Here is a 17,911-nt window from a genome sequence, read left to right as displayed (position 1 = left end):
TCCCACACCTGCCAGCAACATGACCTTCCCTTCTCTGTGCTTTCACATTTCTCTGCATCATCACCTCAGCTTCCATGTTCCAGATTAATTGTCACCTCTGATAGCTCTTCCTCTATCGGTTCATCTTAAAATTCTTACAGTGTATCACTGCTGTGATATCAGCTCTTTCCAAAAGATACCAGTCTTGACAGGGAATTCGCCCATATCCTCTCTTCCCCAACATGACTTGGGTACTGCTCAGCACAGAGTTGAACACTTTGCTCTTTAAGAAGACAGCAGCTGATGAGGATGAGGGTCTCACCTCCTCAGAGGTTATCGCTGCTTGCTTTACAGCTCGCATGAGTCTTATTTTGGTGCAGGAGGAGAACCTGACATCAATACCAACTGTTTCTTTGACTTTCAGGTTGTCAATACCGCAACACGCAGCGCAAACAAACTCAATAAACCAGTACTTTAAGCAGCTCAAGCATTCTACAATCTTAGACAAAATAAATTAATCTACAGCTATTTCCACCCTTCAGCCGTTCTTTTGTGGACACCCAGTTTCCACTCATACACCTCCGAAGGAGATCCCTTTTGCTCCTGCAGCCATTTTCCCCGTCAGGCCCATCTGCTGACCAAAGTCACCCCACAGGTCATCTAGTCCTGTTAATAGTTCATAGAGCAAGTGGCTTCTCATTTTCCAAGAGTATTTTCATGGGAATAGAGTTCGCATGTCTCCCCTTTGTAGGCTATGCATTACTAACCTCTGAAATCTCAGTCCACATTGACACAGGGAGATAACAGCAAGAAGGTAGCAAAGATCTAGATGTGAGTATGGAGCATGATAGGGTCAAGGTAAAATAAACAAACTATGCAAAGCCAGGTCATTTCAGCAGGGCAGCTACCTCTTTTTTCTGGCAGGGACTTATTTACCCACAAAAGATAGCACTTGTGAGTTTTTTAGTTAAAAAGTCAGCTAACTTGTGTCTGTCCCCTCTCTCATTAGCAAAGAGACCATCTTTACAGTTTCTCTTTAAGACAAAGTAGATAATCAGAAGAAGAAATAGATAAACAAGGATTGCTAGAAAAATGATTATGTCTCCTTATGCAGGATTAAGAAATATTTTTACACCTTCTTTCCTGCCCGGAGTCCTAGGCACAACAGTAAAAGCTGGTGAAGCAAACCTTACATCCCTGCATTTGCCAATTCCAGGCCTGTGACAGCACGTGGGTGCAGCAGCAATGCCAGCACAGCTGTGGTGTTTAACCAGCTTCATTCACATCCTAGCTGCACTTATGAATATTTGGAGACCCTCGGTTTAGATTTAATAGGTTTTCTCAAAAATGCATCTTTTCAGAAAAGCAAGAAAAGGCAGTCAGGTTGTCCCACAAAGAGCTAGAAAACACAAGGACCAAAATCTTCCCAGTTGAGAGCCTATTCCCAACACAAAAGAATGCAAGAGAAGTAAGATTTATCTAGCCTGGTATAGGTTAAATATACATTAAACATAGTAAATACTTAGAAAAGCTTATAAAAGGCAGGATGTACAGACCAATCCCTTACAAGGGAAGCCAGGTCCCATCAGTCACTGCTATCTTGATAACAAGCTGGTTTATGTTCTGCCTGTGATCCACGTTGGGGACGTACTCCATCAGCAGGTTACCCCTGGGCAGCATCCTCCCTGCCATGCTTCTCGCCACATGGGGCTGACCCACACCAACCACGTAGTCAGTCACCCAGTAACCATCTCAGAGTGTATCCTCACCAAGGACTGTAGATACCATATTGTTCCCTACATGGGCAAAGGGAATGAACCCAGTCCTACACCCCCTTCCTTCATGCCTTCATCCTGCTCAAGGCAAAGGGCCTTTGTCTCACTTTGGTTAACGAGGCTGGAGAATACTCCCACCATGGTTTTCAATCAACACATTTTTTTCTTAGGAAGTGAAATCACAAAACAGCAACTTCTGAAATCTGAAGAGAAGAAGTAGTGGACCTTTGGGTAACAAAGAGAAATTCATCTTCAAACCTTTCTTTAGGAAGCTGTGCTACAAGAGAGACCCCAAAGCACTCAGACCTTGGAGTCTGAGAGCAGCATGCACAGTGTCTCTCGCCCTTTAGAGATGGAAGAAGGAGTGGCTGGAGAATTACAAATCAGTGACTCTGGCTTGCATGCCTGGGGAAGCTCTAGAAAAAAATTATAAGGGTATTAAGGATTTCTCAAGAGCAAATAGTTTTAAAATTATCTACTTTCCTTTTCTGGAAGAGCAAATAGCCTAGTGGATAGGCAATTTTGCAACTAATTGGGTATTTTTTATTAAATAAACTATCTGCACACACTTCCTACTGTTTTTTTAATTAAAGGTTAGGACACTTGTCTCCAAACATCCTGCCTTCACATTCCTCTCCAGACTGGGTAAACAGGAAATCTTGCATAATTGTCAATGATGTTCCTTATACCAGTTTGGCATTGACACTGTGCCAAAGGGCATTTAACACCTTCACTCTTAAAAGCCCCCAGCAGCTTAATTACTATTGGAATTATAACTAGGGGGAAAAAAAACAACTGCCCAGTTGTTGAGCAAACATTAGAATGAGCCGAACAATTTATTTCTCAATCAAGTTGTCTTTGTGCAGCTCTACGAACTCACCTCCTTTCCAGGGCAAGGTAGGAGTGAAGCAGAGCCATGGGCCAAGAGCCTTTACCCTGTTTTACTAATTATCTGGTCAAGTGGTGAAGAAGCAAAGTGCTTGTAGTGTCTGAAAAGTTACTAATGTGGGTTTTACAGTAGACTTCAGGTAACTGCATTGAAATAATGCACTTTGGAAGATCCTGTTCCATGGCCAAGCGCTTAGTGAATTCAGTAGTCCTTAGTGAATAAAGCTCCCCTCTTGGACCCCTGGATCTCAAATCTCTTTCTGGACTGTGGCCCAGTTCAATTGGAGGGGCCAAATATACCACCTAACCTTCCCCACATCACATCCCCCTTTGAAACGGGTAGGACATTGTCCTGGGACATGTGGTTTGACCTGCCCTCTGCCTGATCAAAGCTGAGAACCAGATCTCCTGCTTATCAGCAGGCAGAGAGTCGGGCATTGTGGGTATTTTAAAAGGAAGAAATCAACCCAGCATGGTTCTTTCAAAACTGCTATGAGGGGCCCCTGGCCAGGAGAGTGATGCTGGAGAAAATAGCTAATTCTAGGGGCAATCTGCATATAGCCCCATGTAAACTGTGTTGAACACTTCTGCTAACTAGTTTCTCTGCTATTCCATGCATAGGTTATTGTGGGAGATTATCCTCGTGAGGCATCGAGTACTTACTCCCTGCTCATAGTGTCTGAGGGCTAACACAAGGCTTTGAATAGCAGTAGTGGAAAGGCAAAATACCTCAGAGAAAGACACTGAAACATCTGCTCTGGTAAATGATGACCACTATCACAAAGTATCAGAATGAAGGATCTGAAAATGTATTATGTGCTGTGTATCTTTCCAGGCAGTAAAAAGATAGCAAATTCAATGCAAAGGCTAGATTTCACTGGACATCTACAAGTCTCAAGCATTCTCAGATAATGGAAGGATCACAATGGTTCAGTGAATCCAGCATAGTGCTGGGTCGTTATTTAAATAGCCTCTAAAAGTACACCTTGACATTGTGCCTTCTGCAGCACTGTGGTATCATCGGCTCCTGCTCACCGGGAAATGAACTGAGGGTCATGGAGTTGTAGGAGACAAGGATAGCCTTGTCGGGACCCAGGTCTGCACAAAGCCAGGCAACACTGAGAGATCCCCTCCACAGCACTCTCTGTTTTTACATAGGCTCATCTATCAGCGTTTTTCAAAGTGCATTTCATTACATACAAGATGCTATTTCTGCCCTGTCTGCAGTAGAAGCAATGGGAAGAGGTGAGCAACTTCTCCACTTCCATTGCTCACCCGCTCAGTCTGGCCAGGTTTTGGACAGGACCTGGCTCCTGGCAGGTATGCTGAGGCCTTTGGGGAAAACCCAAATTCAGGAGTCAGCTTTGGTGTGGGAGAAAATCTTGCACATGGGACAAAGGGAGAAATGTTGATAGGCCAGGTTTGCCCTCCCAGAGAATAAGAGGTGAGGGTAATGCAGCAAGAAACCTGGGCAGATATATACAGCACTGAAGGCAGGGACAAGGACTTCAAACTCAATACTGACCAATATGGACCACAAAGAGACAGAAGAAAGCTGACAAAAAGTGAGATTACTCTAAGTGGAGAGAGAAGCTCAGGGGGAAGAGAAGAAAACAAAAAGAAAATCTAAAGGGAAAAGGGAAAAAGGAGGAAAATATTTGAAATAGGAGAGGAAGAGCATTATAAGAAGGGGAATAAGAAGGTGAAGCCATGCATGCAATAAGAAGATATGTAAAGCAGAGAGAAATCCATGTGTATGGGTGTAAATATGACCCCTGACAGGACGACTCTACCTAGCATCCGTTTTTGGTATCACAGGCCATCCTGGTAGCTCACAGCCTGTTTCTACCCTCACTTTGTGTGGTCATTCAGCATTTTCATGGTAATATCTGAATGCTGAAAAAAAAATCTGTAAGTATACTTTAAATATGGTTGCATAGTTTATTTTCAGCAACATAAACGGTGTCCTAAAGACACGACAGAAGAATTCATGACAAAGCAAATGGAAACAGGCTAGCAAGGATGTAAAAATGGAGTCTGGATACTACAAATAGGTCTGATCACCAAGAAAACACCTTGGGGAGAGTCCCACAGCAGAGGAGCAGTCCGGTTCAAGTCACCACTCTTAAAATGTTTATTAAAATCTGCCATACCATTGCTGGTACTGCACTGTAACATGACAAGGCAAAGCAGGAGTCAGATTCTGCCTCGGGAACCCCACAGACTTGCAAATTCAGAGCTGGTCATCCAAAAGTTCAACAAAACTAAGCTCAAGCTTGAAGAGGTTTATGGAAAGTCACAAAAGCTATCGAGGCGTAACACAGATTAACTTTACCTCTCTAACCTATTGCATCAAGCCACAGGCCCACAGAAGAAGGAATATCTTCCATTCCAAATAAGCATGCTCTCAAATGTGGGTTTAGAAATCCTCACACCGCTAAATTCTGTAGTTCATTGGACTCGTCCTTGTCAGCGTTACTACAAGATGCAAGCACTTCATCTTTGTTATTTAGCGTCAATGTTCAAGCAGCATAGAAATTCTGTGGGATCCCTTTCACACCCAGGCCTGTTATCTGTTTAAAAAAAATAAAAAAATAAAAGAAAGGAAACAGATAAATCTCCAGCTGAGTACAATGAAAACATTCAAATGTTGTACAACAAATATCACAGCAATCTAACCCTACGTGGAGGGTCCCCTGCTTCAAGAGGAGCCAAAAAAGTGTCATTACATGGAGTTCTTTAGAACTCTTTAAGATTACGATCTTTAAGATTATCAAGCACCACTCAATAATTTTGCTAATTTAAACATCATCTCTGCCCCTTACATGTAGTCCTGATCTCCGTATTAACCAAACAAGTCATAGTAACTTTTAATGTGCTTTGCCCATGCAAGACAAACATGAGTTTGGAAAATACCAATTCCTTTCTACTGGAGAACCAAGGAACAGAGATAAAAAAGGCAAGGCTCATTTAATTCTCCTGTGGGCTCCTAAACATCGCTGCTTGAAAAATCTATCAGTTCTCAGCCATGAGAAATCTGCTTCAAGCACTGCTTTCAACTAGAAGGTCCCAGATCCCAGACTACATCTCCATCCCTCCTGGAACATGTCTTCATCCTATTGCCAAACTGATAATACAGTTTGGGTGGGGTTTTTGTTTTTTTTTTCATTTCCCCTCATTTACAACCCTTCCCTTTCATGCTGTGGTCAACTTTCAGGGAATTAAGAACTGCATTTTATTCTCCTGATGTACTTTTTGCTAATGGACTGAAAAACGAGGAGAGAAACAAGTTTCAGACAAAAATGTGGACTATTAGTTTTTCAAAATGTAGCAACCACTTTTAACAGACTAAAAAAATCCTGAAAGTTTTGGGATTGGGAGGCAAAATTTTGCCCTGGTGAATTTAAGCATATAATTTTTAAAGGAGCAATCTGTGCTGTAGACATTTAGATTTCCTGGCACAATTAAAACCTGAGAATTAAGGGAGTGAAATTTCCAAAACTGATGAAAATATAGTAAGACGTAGGAGCAAGACCCAGTTCCTTACAGTGTATTACAGAATATTTTATACAGGGCAGATCCAGATCCACTGGCTGCCTTCAGATCCTGACTGGATACCGACTTCAGCTAACCAACATATCAACTATTACTAGCAATTTCTCCAAATGCATGAGCAGCCGTGCAAAAACCAGCGGTTCCCAGCCAGGGGACAAGCAACACATCTGGACCAGCACGTCAGGTGAGCAGGATGAGCGAGGGCAGCCGGGGGCATCTCACCCTCCGAGCACGAGGCTTGGCAGGTCTGATGTATGGAAAGAAAGGAAATCCGCTCACCTTGAAAATCTCTCCTGCATGAGGCTCCTTGGCTAAGGTGCTCTCGTCCAGTCCATCATACGCAGAAGTCACGTACATTTCTGAGTAGTCTTTTCCACCAAAGCAGCACGAGGTGATCCTCGGAGTAGGCAGCCTCACAGTTTGGATTCTTTTTCCTGGGAAAAATGTGCAATTGTTTCCTAATGTCCATTTTCTAGAAAGCATGTAAATATGAATGTACTATTAGTGCACATGGCACAGACGTGGCATTTACTCAGAAGGCATCTCCCCTTCAAACAAAGGCCATATCCTAAAGGACAGTTTGTGGGGAAATCAAATTCTTTCATCTGCCTCATCTCAACTATTTTTCAGCCTCTCCCCTATATCTGCAAAGCTTCATTTCCTTTTTTCAAAATGAAGCAATACAGTATGTGAAGCCAGGAAGGGCAGAGACACCTCGCCTGGGATGGCTGTCATTCCCTAACAGCATTTCCCAGTTAAACATTTCAACGCTGACAATTTTTTTCTTTTTTAATTGCAGGTTTACATTTCTTGCTTTTTTTTTTTTTTTTTTTTTTTTTTTTTTTTTTTTTTTTTAGTGGCATTATTAAGAAGTGGGTGTCCTGTATCAGAAGCCTGGAGGAGCAGGGTTACCCAACATCGGGAGGCAGCACGGGCTCTCCATGTGGTCAGGACCTGGACCAGTGATGCTCAAGGCACCTTCAAACCATTCCTCCTGGTTGCCTTTCCTCTCACATTCATGGCATGTAGGTGTTGGAGGCCTTACCTGTCTCTGGGTCTATACGAATGACTCTCCCGCCATCAATACAGGCCACCCAGAGCTTCCCTTCTGCGTCTATGCACATCCCGTCGGGCATTTGCTCCTCCTTTTCTAGATGGTACAAAAGCTTGGGGCAGGCTGCAGGGAGAGTTACGAAACCAGTGTTACGTGGGCTGCTACCAGTTCTGTATCAGATCCCAGTCTAACATCTGCCATGCTCTTGCAAACAGATAAGTTCATTTTTTGTGAGAAAAACACATTTCTGTGCTGTGAAATGTGTATCACTTGCTAAAAGCCTAACTTAGCCTGGCAGAAACAAGCCTGCAGTAGAGCCATTGCAGTTTGGGATTGTACTGAATTAGGGCTCCTGTTATTTTACCAAGGGAAGAGAACAAAACGCCCCTGTCCCTCTTGTGAACCCACTAACTGCCTGTCATACCATGACTCCTGCAAGTGCAGTAATTTTTCCTGGACCTTCATTGCTCATGGCAGCCTGGATGTCTTTTTATGAGCAGTATCACATAAATAATGACTTGGGTTTAAATGTTGGTGATAAGCAATCTCTGCTAGCTAAAGATTAAGAACTTTACTTTTTAACGGCCAATGAAGCTACCGGTTTTGATTAAGCCTGGACACCAACCACTAGCGGTCGAGGCTGCGGTGCAGATGGGTTGGTGGGCACATGCATGGTCCATGGGGCAGTGCCCAGGGGCAGCAGTCTGCCTACTCTGACCCAGCGCCTTATGGCCATTACTCCACCCAAAAATAGAGAGGCACCAGCATAAAGCCGAGGCTAGGAAGCTCAAACTCATTATGTTTTTATATTTGGGGGGGGCATAGTTACATTAAATCTTCTTTAGAAATCTTATAACCTAAAATCTGTAGAATGGATTTTCTCAGCAAAATGAAATCTAAGTGAATGTAATTATTTTGTACAATTTTCACCCACGATTACACAAAGTCCACACTCATTAGAGTACAAATGCAGTTCAGCCCATTTAAATTCCCATGCAGTATAACAGGTTGATACAGCACAAAAATATTTCACAGAGTTTTGAAATGAAGTTACATCCATTTTGCTTGCGCTTAAATTTTCCTTTTTGCAGATATAATAAAACACATTTGTCCAGAAAATGAATTTAAGTTAAATTTGCCAAACGTCTGAAGGCAATTTTAATTTCAGAATTGGGAAACCTTAGTCACAATGATAACTTGATTCTTTAAATCCATTCCTGTGATATACATGCATGCATATTCTGTGTTTGTATTTATGGAGCTAGTACAATCAAAGCATTCCAGTAGATGGCACTCAAGAATAAATAGCATCCTATAAGGTAATTCTCTGCAGTATAAATGGCTTCTTCCCTGCAACTCCTAGAAGGGGTCTAAATATGAGGCACCTATCCAGATGAAAGTAAGTTGAAGGACTCTCAAAAGTTTATTCATCAAATACACCTGGTGTGTAAATAAATTTGAAAAAAAAATCACAGTCAACTTGCTGACAAGCTGTAACCGGAAGATGAGATCTGTCAAATAAATCACTGCATCTTACAGGCCCAGGTCTTGTTGCAGAAAGAGTAATAGTGCTACTTGTCAACCAATTTAGAAAAGCACGTGTACCAATCTTTCCAGTGTGCACATCATAGCTGAAGGCGTGCACAGCATATGCCAGGCTGTCGATGTGAAAGAAGGTCCTGTGGTCCAGGGACCAATCCAGACCATTGGAGATGTCCACCTGGTCTAACTGCTTTATTACTGAATGGTCGGGGAAAAGGGTATAGAGCGCGCCTTGCCGCCTCGCTCGGACCCCCGGTGCTGTCTCTTCAGCCATCGTACCTGAAATGGAAATGGGAGCGCCAGTTAGAAAGTAGAAGCTTGTTCCCCATGCTTGATCAAAAACCTCCTCCGTTACTAAGAGGTCCTAGGGAGAAAGGGACTAACCGGGTGCCATCAGATTGATGAGAAGGAGGAAAAGGAGCAGGTCAGGAGTAGCTGTCTCCCATAGAGGTGATCCTGGCCAAGGGAAGAGCGAGTTTCTGCATTGCCATGAGGTTTAAGTCGCAGACACCAAAGACCCAAAGGAGCACCACAACATGCCAGGGGCTGAGGTTTTGCTCACAGCAAAAGCTGAGATGCAGGAAACCATCCTGTGTTCTTATTGTGGTTGCTCTTTGTAGGCTACTTTCATCATTTAAATGGGCTCTGACTTTAAAATACAGGTGCTGTAAATCATGGTTTTCTCAGAATCAAGTGGAGAAAACCACAACAGTGAGATTTTTTTCTTCCTGAATTTATCCCCCAGTGTTATGCTTGTTATTTAGTTTCTGATTCTCGCTTCTCCAGAAAGGAGAGAGCTCTGCAGCAATGGGACAGGAAGCACCTGAGGGGGGCATTTACACCTTCTTTTTACTGTGACAGACCGTCTCTGTTGGCCTCCCCTTTTAGAAGGCCTCATGAGCTTGCTGTCTAACACTTGGCCAAAAACCCTGTTGAAACCATTGATCCACCGCACTCAGCGAGGAACGGGTGTGCAAAGCAGGGTTTTCTCTCTTATTCTTGCTCTTAACTCTAGTGACATGTCAGACCTCAAGCATAACCATGAGCCAAATGAAATTCCTGATTTTTGGCAAATTTGAAATAAGAAGAAAAGGCTGGCTGGCAAAACAAACAGAGCTATTTTCACTCCCATCAGTCGCTCTCTGCTTCCAGCATGGATTCCTGTGCTTGGCTCATCATTTATATGGGAGGAGAAAAAGCACAAGGGGGTCCTGGCTGCATTGCAACTGGTGGCAAAAGTCCCTCTTGCCTTCAGGAGGCTGAGGATCTCTCCCCACATCCCTGTTTCCCGTGGGCTAACTGGGGGAGGCTGTACATGAAGGGTGCAAGCCGCAGCTCATCTTCTGCTCTAGGCGCTGCATCCTCCTCTACACCTCCAGAAATCTTCCCACCTGCGTGAGCCCTTCACCACCTTTTCACATCCCGTGGAGGCAGACATTTGAAAAACACCATCCACCAAGCAGAAGGGGAGCCTTCCTGCCAGCCAGCCCTTGTCAACAGCCCCTGTCCTCATTTAGGTCAGAGAACGCAGGGTCCCTTCTCCTCCCTCCGGCAGTAACCGAGCAGAGCGTTCACAAGGCGGCTCACGCTCGTGACGGTGGTTTTTGCGGGGAACTCAACAGAGGAATCGAGAACATGGAATACAAATGCACTATATAAAATACACTGTAATTAGTTCCTTTTTGCTCTGGGGGAAATTTCTGCCAGGAACTTACCAGCAAAAAACCTCCCCTTTGGATCCACTTTCCCATCATTGAACCTGTTGTTGGGTTTATTCTGCTCAAGCTCAAGGATGGTGGTGACCGCCTGGGTGTCCCAGTCCAGAAAGGCAAACCTGGTCCCCAGGGCGATGACATAGCCCCCGCACTGCCGCAGTGCCACCGAGCCGACGCGGGCATCTGTGGGTGAGAGGCAGTGGGAGATGGCGGGCGGCTCTGGGGCCATCAGTCAGCCCTACCCCTCCCCACCTCACCGAGGGCATCTGGGCTTGATTGGGACATCCCCGACCCAGGAAAGGCTGAGCTGATGCTAAGATCCTTCTCCCTGGGATCATTATCACATCTCACTGGCTCTGTGTTCCCCAGTTATTTCCACCTTCTGGGCGGACACAGCTATTAGGACTGTACCTTTTCCTCTGCAGGTCCCAGATGAAACATGCCTTCCCATTTGGGCTTAGCAAGGAAGGACAACATGTGCACGGCCCTCCCCACCTAAGCACGGTCCCCTCTGCTTGGCTGGCTCGGGCCACACCGTGCTCAGCAACATGTCGTGGGAGGACAGAGTGTGTGGCCCCATGGAAAGTAAGGGAGACCACCATGGTGCGGAACTCCTCCCGGGAGGGGTGGGCAGGGGCGGACGGAGAAGACTCCCAGGATGAAGCAGTGAGTATGGGCTCTTACCCACAGACACGCTCTGCACCTCGTTGGTGAGTGGGCTCCAGCGGCAAACTTTCTGTGAGTTAATGTCTACATAGACGAGTGCGCTCTCCCTTTCTTCCCAGACCGGGCACTCTCCCATCCTGTTCTTCTCCTTCACGACGGATTCGATTTTGATGGAGGAGGACATGGTCTGAGGGGAAGAGAGCTGATAACGGATTTAATGAAAAGCTCTCATTGTGTGGGTCTTTCATGCCTACAACGCTTAAAAGCAGAATTTGTAAATGGTAGAGACCTCCAAATCCCACATGACAGAGTAATTTAGGAGGTTCCTGTGACATTTCCATGGCCTCATGGCTGGAACTGAGCTCGAGGAACCAAGGCTTCTCCTTAGAAAACCTTCCCTAGGCGAGAGACTTTCAACCAGAGCTGCTGCTGAGGCACCTGCCTCCAGGCAAGGCAGTGCTGTGGACACGGCCCTGGGCCGGGAACAAGCTGTCAGCGGGGTATCGGTGATCCCAAGGGCCCCCCAGACCATGGGGAGGGACCGGTGGGCAGCAGCACCGATGAGTCAGAAGCCTTTTTGTGGAAAAACAAGACTCTGCCTTCTTAACGCGGATGCATTGACTTGCTCCGTGGTCATATACACACCCACAATACCGACTGCAGTTTGCCACCGAGGTCACTGCAGACCAAGTGCCTGTTCCCACACAGCCAGCGTGAATATGCAAACACCAGGGAAGGCTCCTGCCTTTGAAATCCTGCTGCTTTGTTTTTCCTCCAAGCGCTTCATCTTCGTCAGCCCCCTCACCGCCCTAGCCACGGCTCCAACCCCTGCCGCAGACTCCAAATTTCACCCTGTGCCAGGCTGCAGGGTGTAATTACCCCAGTCGCTGCTTCGGGGGCAAAGTGGCCTATGAAGCGTCCATCCCGGGCGCCTGCTCCTGCCACGGGTTGTTCATGCCCGGGCTGCCATGTCCGCCCGTCCCCGTTGCAGCAGGGTGGCCGTGGGGACACCAGCCACCACCCGAGCACAGGGTGCCCAGTCCCTCACGTGTGTGCTCAGAGCCCCTCGACGCCCCCCAAAACAGGCAGCTTGGCCCCTGGGCCTGCCCTGCCCCTGCTGAGCGTGGGATGTGAGCAACAGCCTCCGCCGCTCGGCTCTCACAAAAGCAAGGGGCCTACTGGCCGCCTGTCACCGCTAATGGAGACGAGGACGCTGCCGCACCTGCCTGCCTCGGCACAAATTTATCCACAGATCGGAGAGATATTTCCTGGGAGGCAGCCAGTCCCTGACATAACACTATTCCTATGGATTACTGTCTTCAGGCAGGCATTGTTTCCTAGCAGGTGAGCCGGTGATAAGGTTTACAGATAATTAATTGGCATTAATGCGCTTCAAAGTACGTGGGAAGACCCAATAATCACTGTCAGTAGAAACGCCAGCGCTGGGGACCAGGGATCTTCTCTGCTCCCCAGCCCCAGGCACCCGTGACAAGGAGTCACGCAGCCAAGGTAAGGTCCAAACAACCCATTTATCAAATATATCCTTCTCCCTGCCAAGAGAAACGGCCACAAGAGGCTGGGCAGCAAGCTGCTCCACGCAGGCGAACAGCATCAGTCTAAAGCGTAAATGAGGATACACAGCAAGATACCAGTAAAACCGCCTAAAACCTGTTAAGCCATGCTCCAGCTGGAGGAGTGAGCTTCTCTTGGGTTAAAGTTTTGTATCATGTGGCTGCCGTATTTGGGACCCAAGGCTTGGAGACACAACACTGACCTTACTGTATCATGGTCTGGAAAACACAGAGCTGCTCTCTCCCCCATGGGAAAATGGGGTTCGGCAGCAGCCCGGCATCCACGCGGCTCCCACAGAGGCAGAATGTCCAGATCTGCAGCAGCTGCTGTGTATTTGCCTCATCAGTTGTTTCATTGACCCAGCTGAGCCTTATTAAACCTTCCTCATCCCACCAGCCCCAGTTTCATTTACTGTCCCTTCCCCAGCTTCTGCAGCAACAAAACAGGGGCCTGGGCAGATAAGCCACGGTAAAATACCGATTCACAGACCCATCCCGCATGCCACCACGCCATTGCCAGCTGTTTCACAAGGCACAGGCAGGGGAGAAACCAACCTGCCTGCACCAGCTGCCTGCTTACCCCTCTCATGCTCTCCCCCCGATGCTGCGGAGACCTGCCCTGTCCCACCGAACCTCACCGCCTGTCCACCTTCCCCAGCTGCGCGTCCAGCCTCGGCATCCCTCCTGTCCACCAAAGAAATAGCTCCCATGTGTCCCTCCAGCTGTGGGGTTTTTTTTTTTCCAAACAGCTGAATATTTTGGCTCAAATTTCCCCCGTTTTTAAGAAGAGGGCAACCAGAAGGGAAGATTTGTGCCTTGCTGGCTGAGGTTTCGCTAATTTTTACGAGCAGCTGAAAATGGAGGCTTTTAACAGGAAGGGTTGCCCAACGCTAAGAGGCAGCACTGCCCTCCAAGAGAGTCCCCACAAGCGGGCAGGGATGCCGCCCCTGGTCCCCCCATGCCCTGAGGTCCACCTCCTGCCTCACCCTCCCTGCCATCAACCCATGGAGCTACGCAGCTGCAGCGTTTCACACAATACGGTATCTCAGAGGGAAAAATGAGGAAATGACCCCAAAAAGCCTTGTTCAAAACGTCCCGGCTTCATCACTCCCCAGGCATTCTTCCACCTGGCACCTTTTTGTGTGGCACCTTGCACCCTGCTTGGCACAGCACCGACCCATCAGGGATGAGCGTGCAGGGAATAAAAGAGCAATGCCAAGCAGAAAGCACCAAATCCTGCCATATTCTCCCCAGACAAAATCCCTGCGGATAAAAACATCACATTCACCCTGCTTATATCCTCTCTGCAACGTTTTGTTGGCGTTCTAGACTCCTGGACTCATGCCTAAACCCCTTACGGAGACTAAGGGGCTGACAGGCGTCACTGAAACGTTTTCCAAGTTAAACTGTTTAAAGTTACCAGAATTTGAAGACCATAAGAAAAATTTCCTGTTAGGAATGAAAAACTAACGTAAAAACACCCAGTCTGCTCTAAAAACTAAAACATCTTTCTGCTAGCTATTTGAAAACAGCCTTTCTAATCCTTAGACCACATTCCTTTTCAAATGATCTGGACAAAAATTGATCATTTCAGTACCCCTAAGATACAGATAAAATACAAATGAATGACTGGCCTTAAACAGTTTCTTTGCTGTTTCTCTCATTCTCTCCCCATGCAAGCACACATCATTTCATTTTTAATTTCAAGCTGAAGCTTTGAATAAGCAGGCAGGCAGCTAAAGCTTTTAACGTGCGTACAATGAAACAACCGTCTGTGTAAACCAAGGAATTTTAAGAACTGCCTTCCCTCTGTCAAACAACTGAATATTTATAGCAAGCTGGAGGACACCTATGTGAAACTCTGCAGTTCACCACATCAACACACCTGCTCAGGAAAATATTGCAAGACCTGGGTTGGTGTCTCTTTTCCCGCGCTGGTCCAATGAAACCGGCTGCTGTTTTCGGCGACGATTAAAAACGGTTGCAATAGTTGATGTTATCTGCACCGAGCAGGTAACCTTTTACATTTTGTTTTCAGTCAGCAGTCACATGAATGATGAGGCATGGACCAAAGCCCTTCTGAATGGTCTGCTTCACTGTGCCAGCAGCAGAACATGTGATAGGGAAAAATCCTTGCTCAGTATTTTTCTCATGTCATGAGAGCAGGAAAGGGAAACTGAGATGTTGCACCATTCGGTTCCCCCAAGGGCTAGCCCAGTCTTCCCAAATTTAGGGGCAAATGAACATCTCGAGTGATAAAAAAGGGAGGTTAATGAAAGATGCAGGGGAAGGTTTTGTAGTACAACTCATTTTGAATGATAAGGAAAAACATTCTTGTGATTAAGGCATATTAGCATCACTAAGACTTCCCAGCTGTGCCACAACCTTCTCATGTGCCAAGTCACCTGCTGTCCTCGCAGGGCTCCTCACCTCAACTATGCAAAGCCCAATCCCCACCCTGGTGGAGACTTGCAAGCTGCTGCCCACAGCACGCCCAGGGAGCCTCGGCGATTGCCACGGAAGCTGCCGGATGGCAATACCTTGCTTGGCTTTTAAGGCTTGTATTTTTTCCCTTCTTTGGCATTTGCCATTTTTCGTGCGTGGGAGGTGCAGGTGGAAGATGCTGAGTGCCTTCTCCCACCCAGCCCAGCTCAGCAGAGGTAGGTGGCGGCGGGTCCCCCAAGGTGGGGACGAGGGCAGCCTTGCCGTGGGGACAGAGTCCAAGCCGGGCAGCGAGCCGGGGCCACCACCAGCGTTTTGGTGACAAGGAACCTCTGCGGGTCCTGCCTGCTGCGGCGATGGGGGGAGGCAGAGGGCAGGTTGCTGCCGGCGGTCGCTGCCCCCACCACATTCAGCGAGGGCAGAAGGCACCTGGGAGGAATTGGCCCCAAACCAGCATGCAAGAGCAATGCATTTCTCTACTCGTGCAAGACTTTAATGAGCATTTTAATTTGATGTTCAAATGATTCACAGGATGAACATTTTTCCCAGATAAGCAAATAGCCGAGATAGACCTAGTATTATCCTGTCATAGTCACCGTTGATCAAAATTTGGAGATTAAGAAATTACAGCCCTAAGACAGAGACAAATCCAAACACTTCTAGTGAAAAAGCCAGTAATATTTCCAAGTTAAACTCCTGCCAGGGTGGCTGCATTACAAGCAAAGTGGTTGCGGGTGCCTTGAGGACCCTTCACAGCCTTCCTTGGCCTCCCAGCCCGAGCCATCGGCTCCATCTAATTTCAGCGTGAACCCTCTGTCTCTGCTTGCTCTCACAACATTTTTCACGTTACTCTCCACTTCCCTTCATTTTAACCTAAATGATAACTTTGAAGGGAGGTTCATGTAGAACAATAGGCATCTTTTTTTCACAGCATTTTCAGCTGGAAGACATATTCAAAAGCAAAATTCTGGTTTACAACAATTTTAACTGCTTTAATTTAAAAAGAAAAGCAACTGGATCTCAGCTGCAGGAAAGAAAAAAAAAGGCATCTTTTTTCCTGCAAAGTATTTCCCACAGCATTTTTTCTAAAGGAATTTTGATGAAGAAAACCACATTTCCCGTTCAGCTCTTTTCTTCTGGTGACTTGACTGACTTCCCCACCACCGGCTGTGGCAAAGTAAAATCAAGTCATGCAGAGGGATGAAGCATTCACCTCACCACAACTGAAAAAAAAAAAAGCATATGCTGCTTTCCTGGCAAGCAGCTTGGATGCCAGATCAGCAGCACTAGGCAGGACAGCAGCCATGAAAACACTACCAGAGCACGTCTCTCTCGTTTACTTGGGTGGCTGCAATTGCTCTGGGGATGCCCCCACCGCATTTTGCACCATCTCTTACACCAGCACAAGTATCACGTCTCCCACCTTCGGCACACCATTTCAACGTCCCATGTCTACCTTTCCAGAGGCCAGTCACTTTAGGAGGAGACACCTCTCAAAGGCTTTGTGGATGCTGTTGACAAATGGTGCAACCCCCCAGTAGCAGGTGCATGTATCTGTTGCTAGCCAGCCAGCTATTCTTTTAATTATTACCACAACGTAAAGAGCCTACCCCTGCCATGCACTTCATTTGTTTCTAACGTTGCTGGGTTGCAAAGCAGAAGTTTATAGTAAAGTTGGCCAAAGGCAGCCATGTGCTGCTGTACCTCTGGCTGATGCCCCACCACAGCGTCTCCTTCTGGGGTGCCTTCCTCTCTCCTTTCCCACTGCTTTGGTCTCCTCTGATGCAACTCCCACCACTTCTTTTTATAGTCCCTAGTTTTTATCGACAGTGTAGCTGGGAGAGTGTATCAAGGCATTAGTGTACCACATAATGTGGTATTTAAATAATTGTATTTGTCTTCTGTTACATACAGGCATGTGCTCAGACAATAGGTCTGAGTTTGTTACTGCAGCTTTGCAAATATTTAGTAAATCCATCGTTGCCCTCTTTTTTTTTTTTTTTTTCCACAACTCCCCAAATTACATTTGTGTCACTTATTACCCTTAAGGGTCTACCCCAGCTTTCATTACTCTAGAAACTCGACTTTGCATATAATTTGATTGTCCCAATCTCTTACAGTCATTGTTCACCTAGACAGTAATCTTCTGTGGCTGTCTCCCTCTTGGAGACGACAACAGGCATAGTTAGAGTTAATGAAGACCCAGTTATTAAAAACCCCAGACAGACACAGGTGTAGCTACTCACCCCGGCAATATCCCACTCGACAGCGTTATCCAAAGGCGAAGCCAAGGCTTATCTTCTCGTGGCTTCGCCCTTTGGTAGGAAGGGCCTGGTCCCTCCCCAGTGCTCAAAATGGGAAGAACCAGAGCTCCCCGGGCAGTCAGTGCCGCCTGCTTTTATTTCAGCAGAGCTATTTTGCCAGCAAAGGATTACTTGAGTTTTCTCCAGCTTGGTTGGGAATAAATACGCTTCACCTATGACTATAGATTTTGGTCACGAGGCTGAAGAAACCCTTCGGGGCACAGCAGCTGCTCCTCCTGATACAGCCTTTCCTGTCACTGGGTTCTTGCTCAACCCTAATTGAAATCAGTGCAAGTCTTTGATCAAAGAGGTGAGCGCCATTAATAAGCGAGGGATTAAACAAAAGTCAGGAAGCCTTCCTAATTGAGGGAACGGGCAACTGCTCAGCTCTGGTTTGCTGGATCCGGTGCTCTGTCATGGG

The 17,911-nt window shown here is 46.6% G+C and overlaps 1 protein-coding gene across 1 annotated transcript; it reads right to left on the bottom strand.

Annotated features, from left to right (window-relative positions):
• Window positions 1–5,142: 5,142 nt before the first annotated feature.
• LOC126052983 (regucalcin-like) lies at window positions 5,143–11,358 on the bottom strand. The gene is made up of 6 exons (XM_049834402.1): window positions 11,193–11,358; window positions 10,509–10,691; window positions 8,857–9,072; window positions 7,243–7,374; window positions 6,477–6,631; window positions 5,143–5,215 (listed from the first exon to the last, which is right to left on the bottom strand). The coding sequence occupies exons 1-6, from the start codon at window positions 11,356–11,358 to the stop codon at window positions 5,165–5,167; spliced, it is 903 nt and encodes a 300-aa protein (XP_049690359.1). The 3' UTR covers window positions 5,143–5,164.
• Window positions 11,359–17,911: the final 6,553 nt, after the last annotated feature.

The sequence above is a fragment of the Accipiter gentilis genome, chromosome 31 (assembly GCF_929443795.1).
Source record: "Accipiter gentilis chromosome 31, bAccGen1.1, whole genome shotgun sequence".
Classification (NCBI taxonomy): Eukaryota; Metazoa; Chordata; class Aves; order Accipitriformes; family Accipitridae; genus Astur; species Astur gentilis.
Note: the sequence above shows the minus strand (reverse complement) of the source record. Positions and strands in the feature narration are given on the sequence as shown.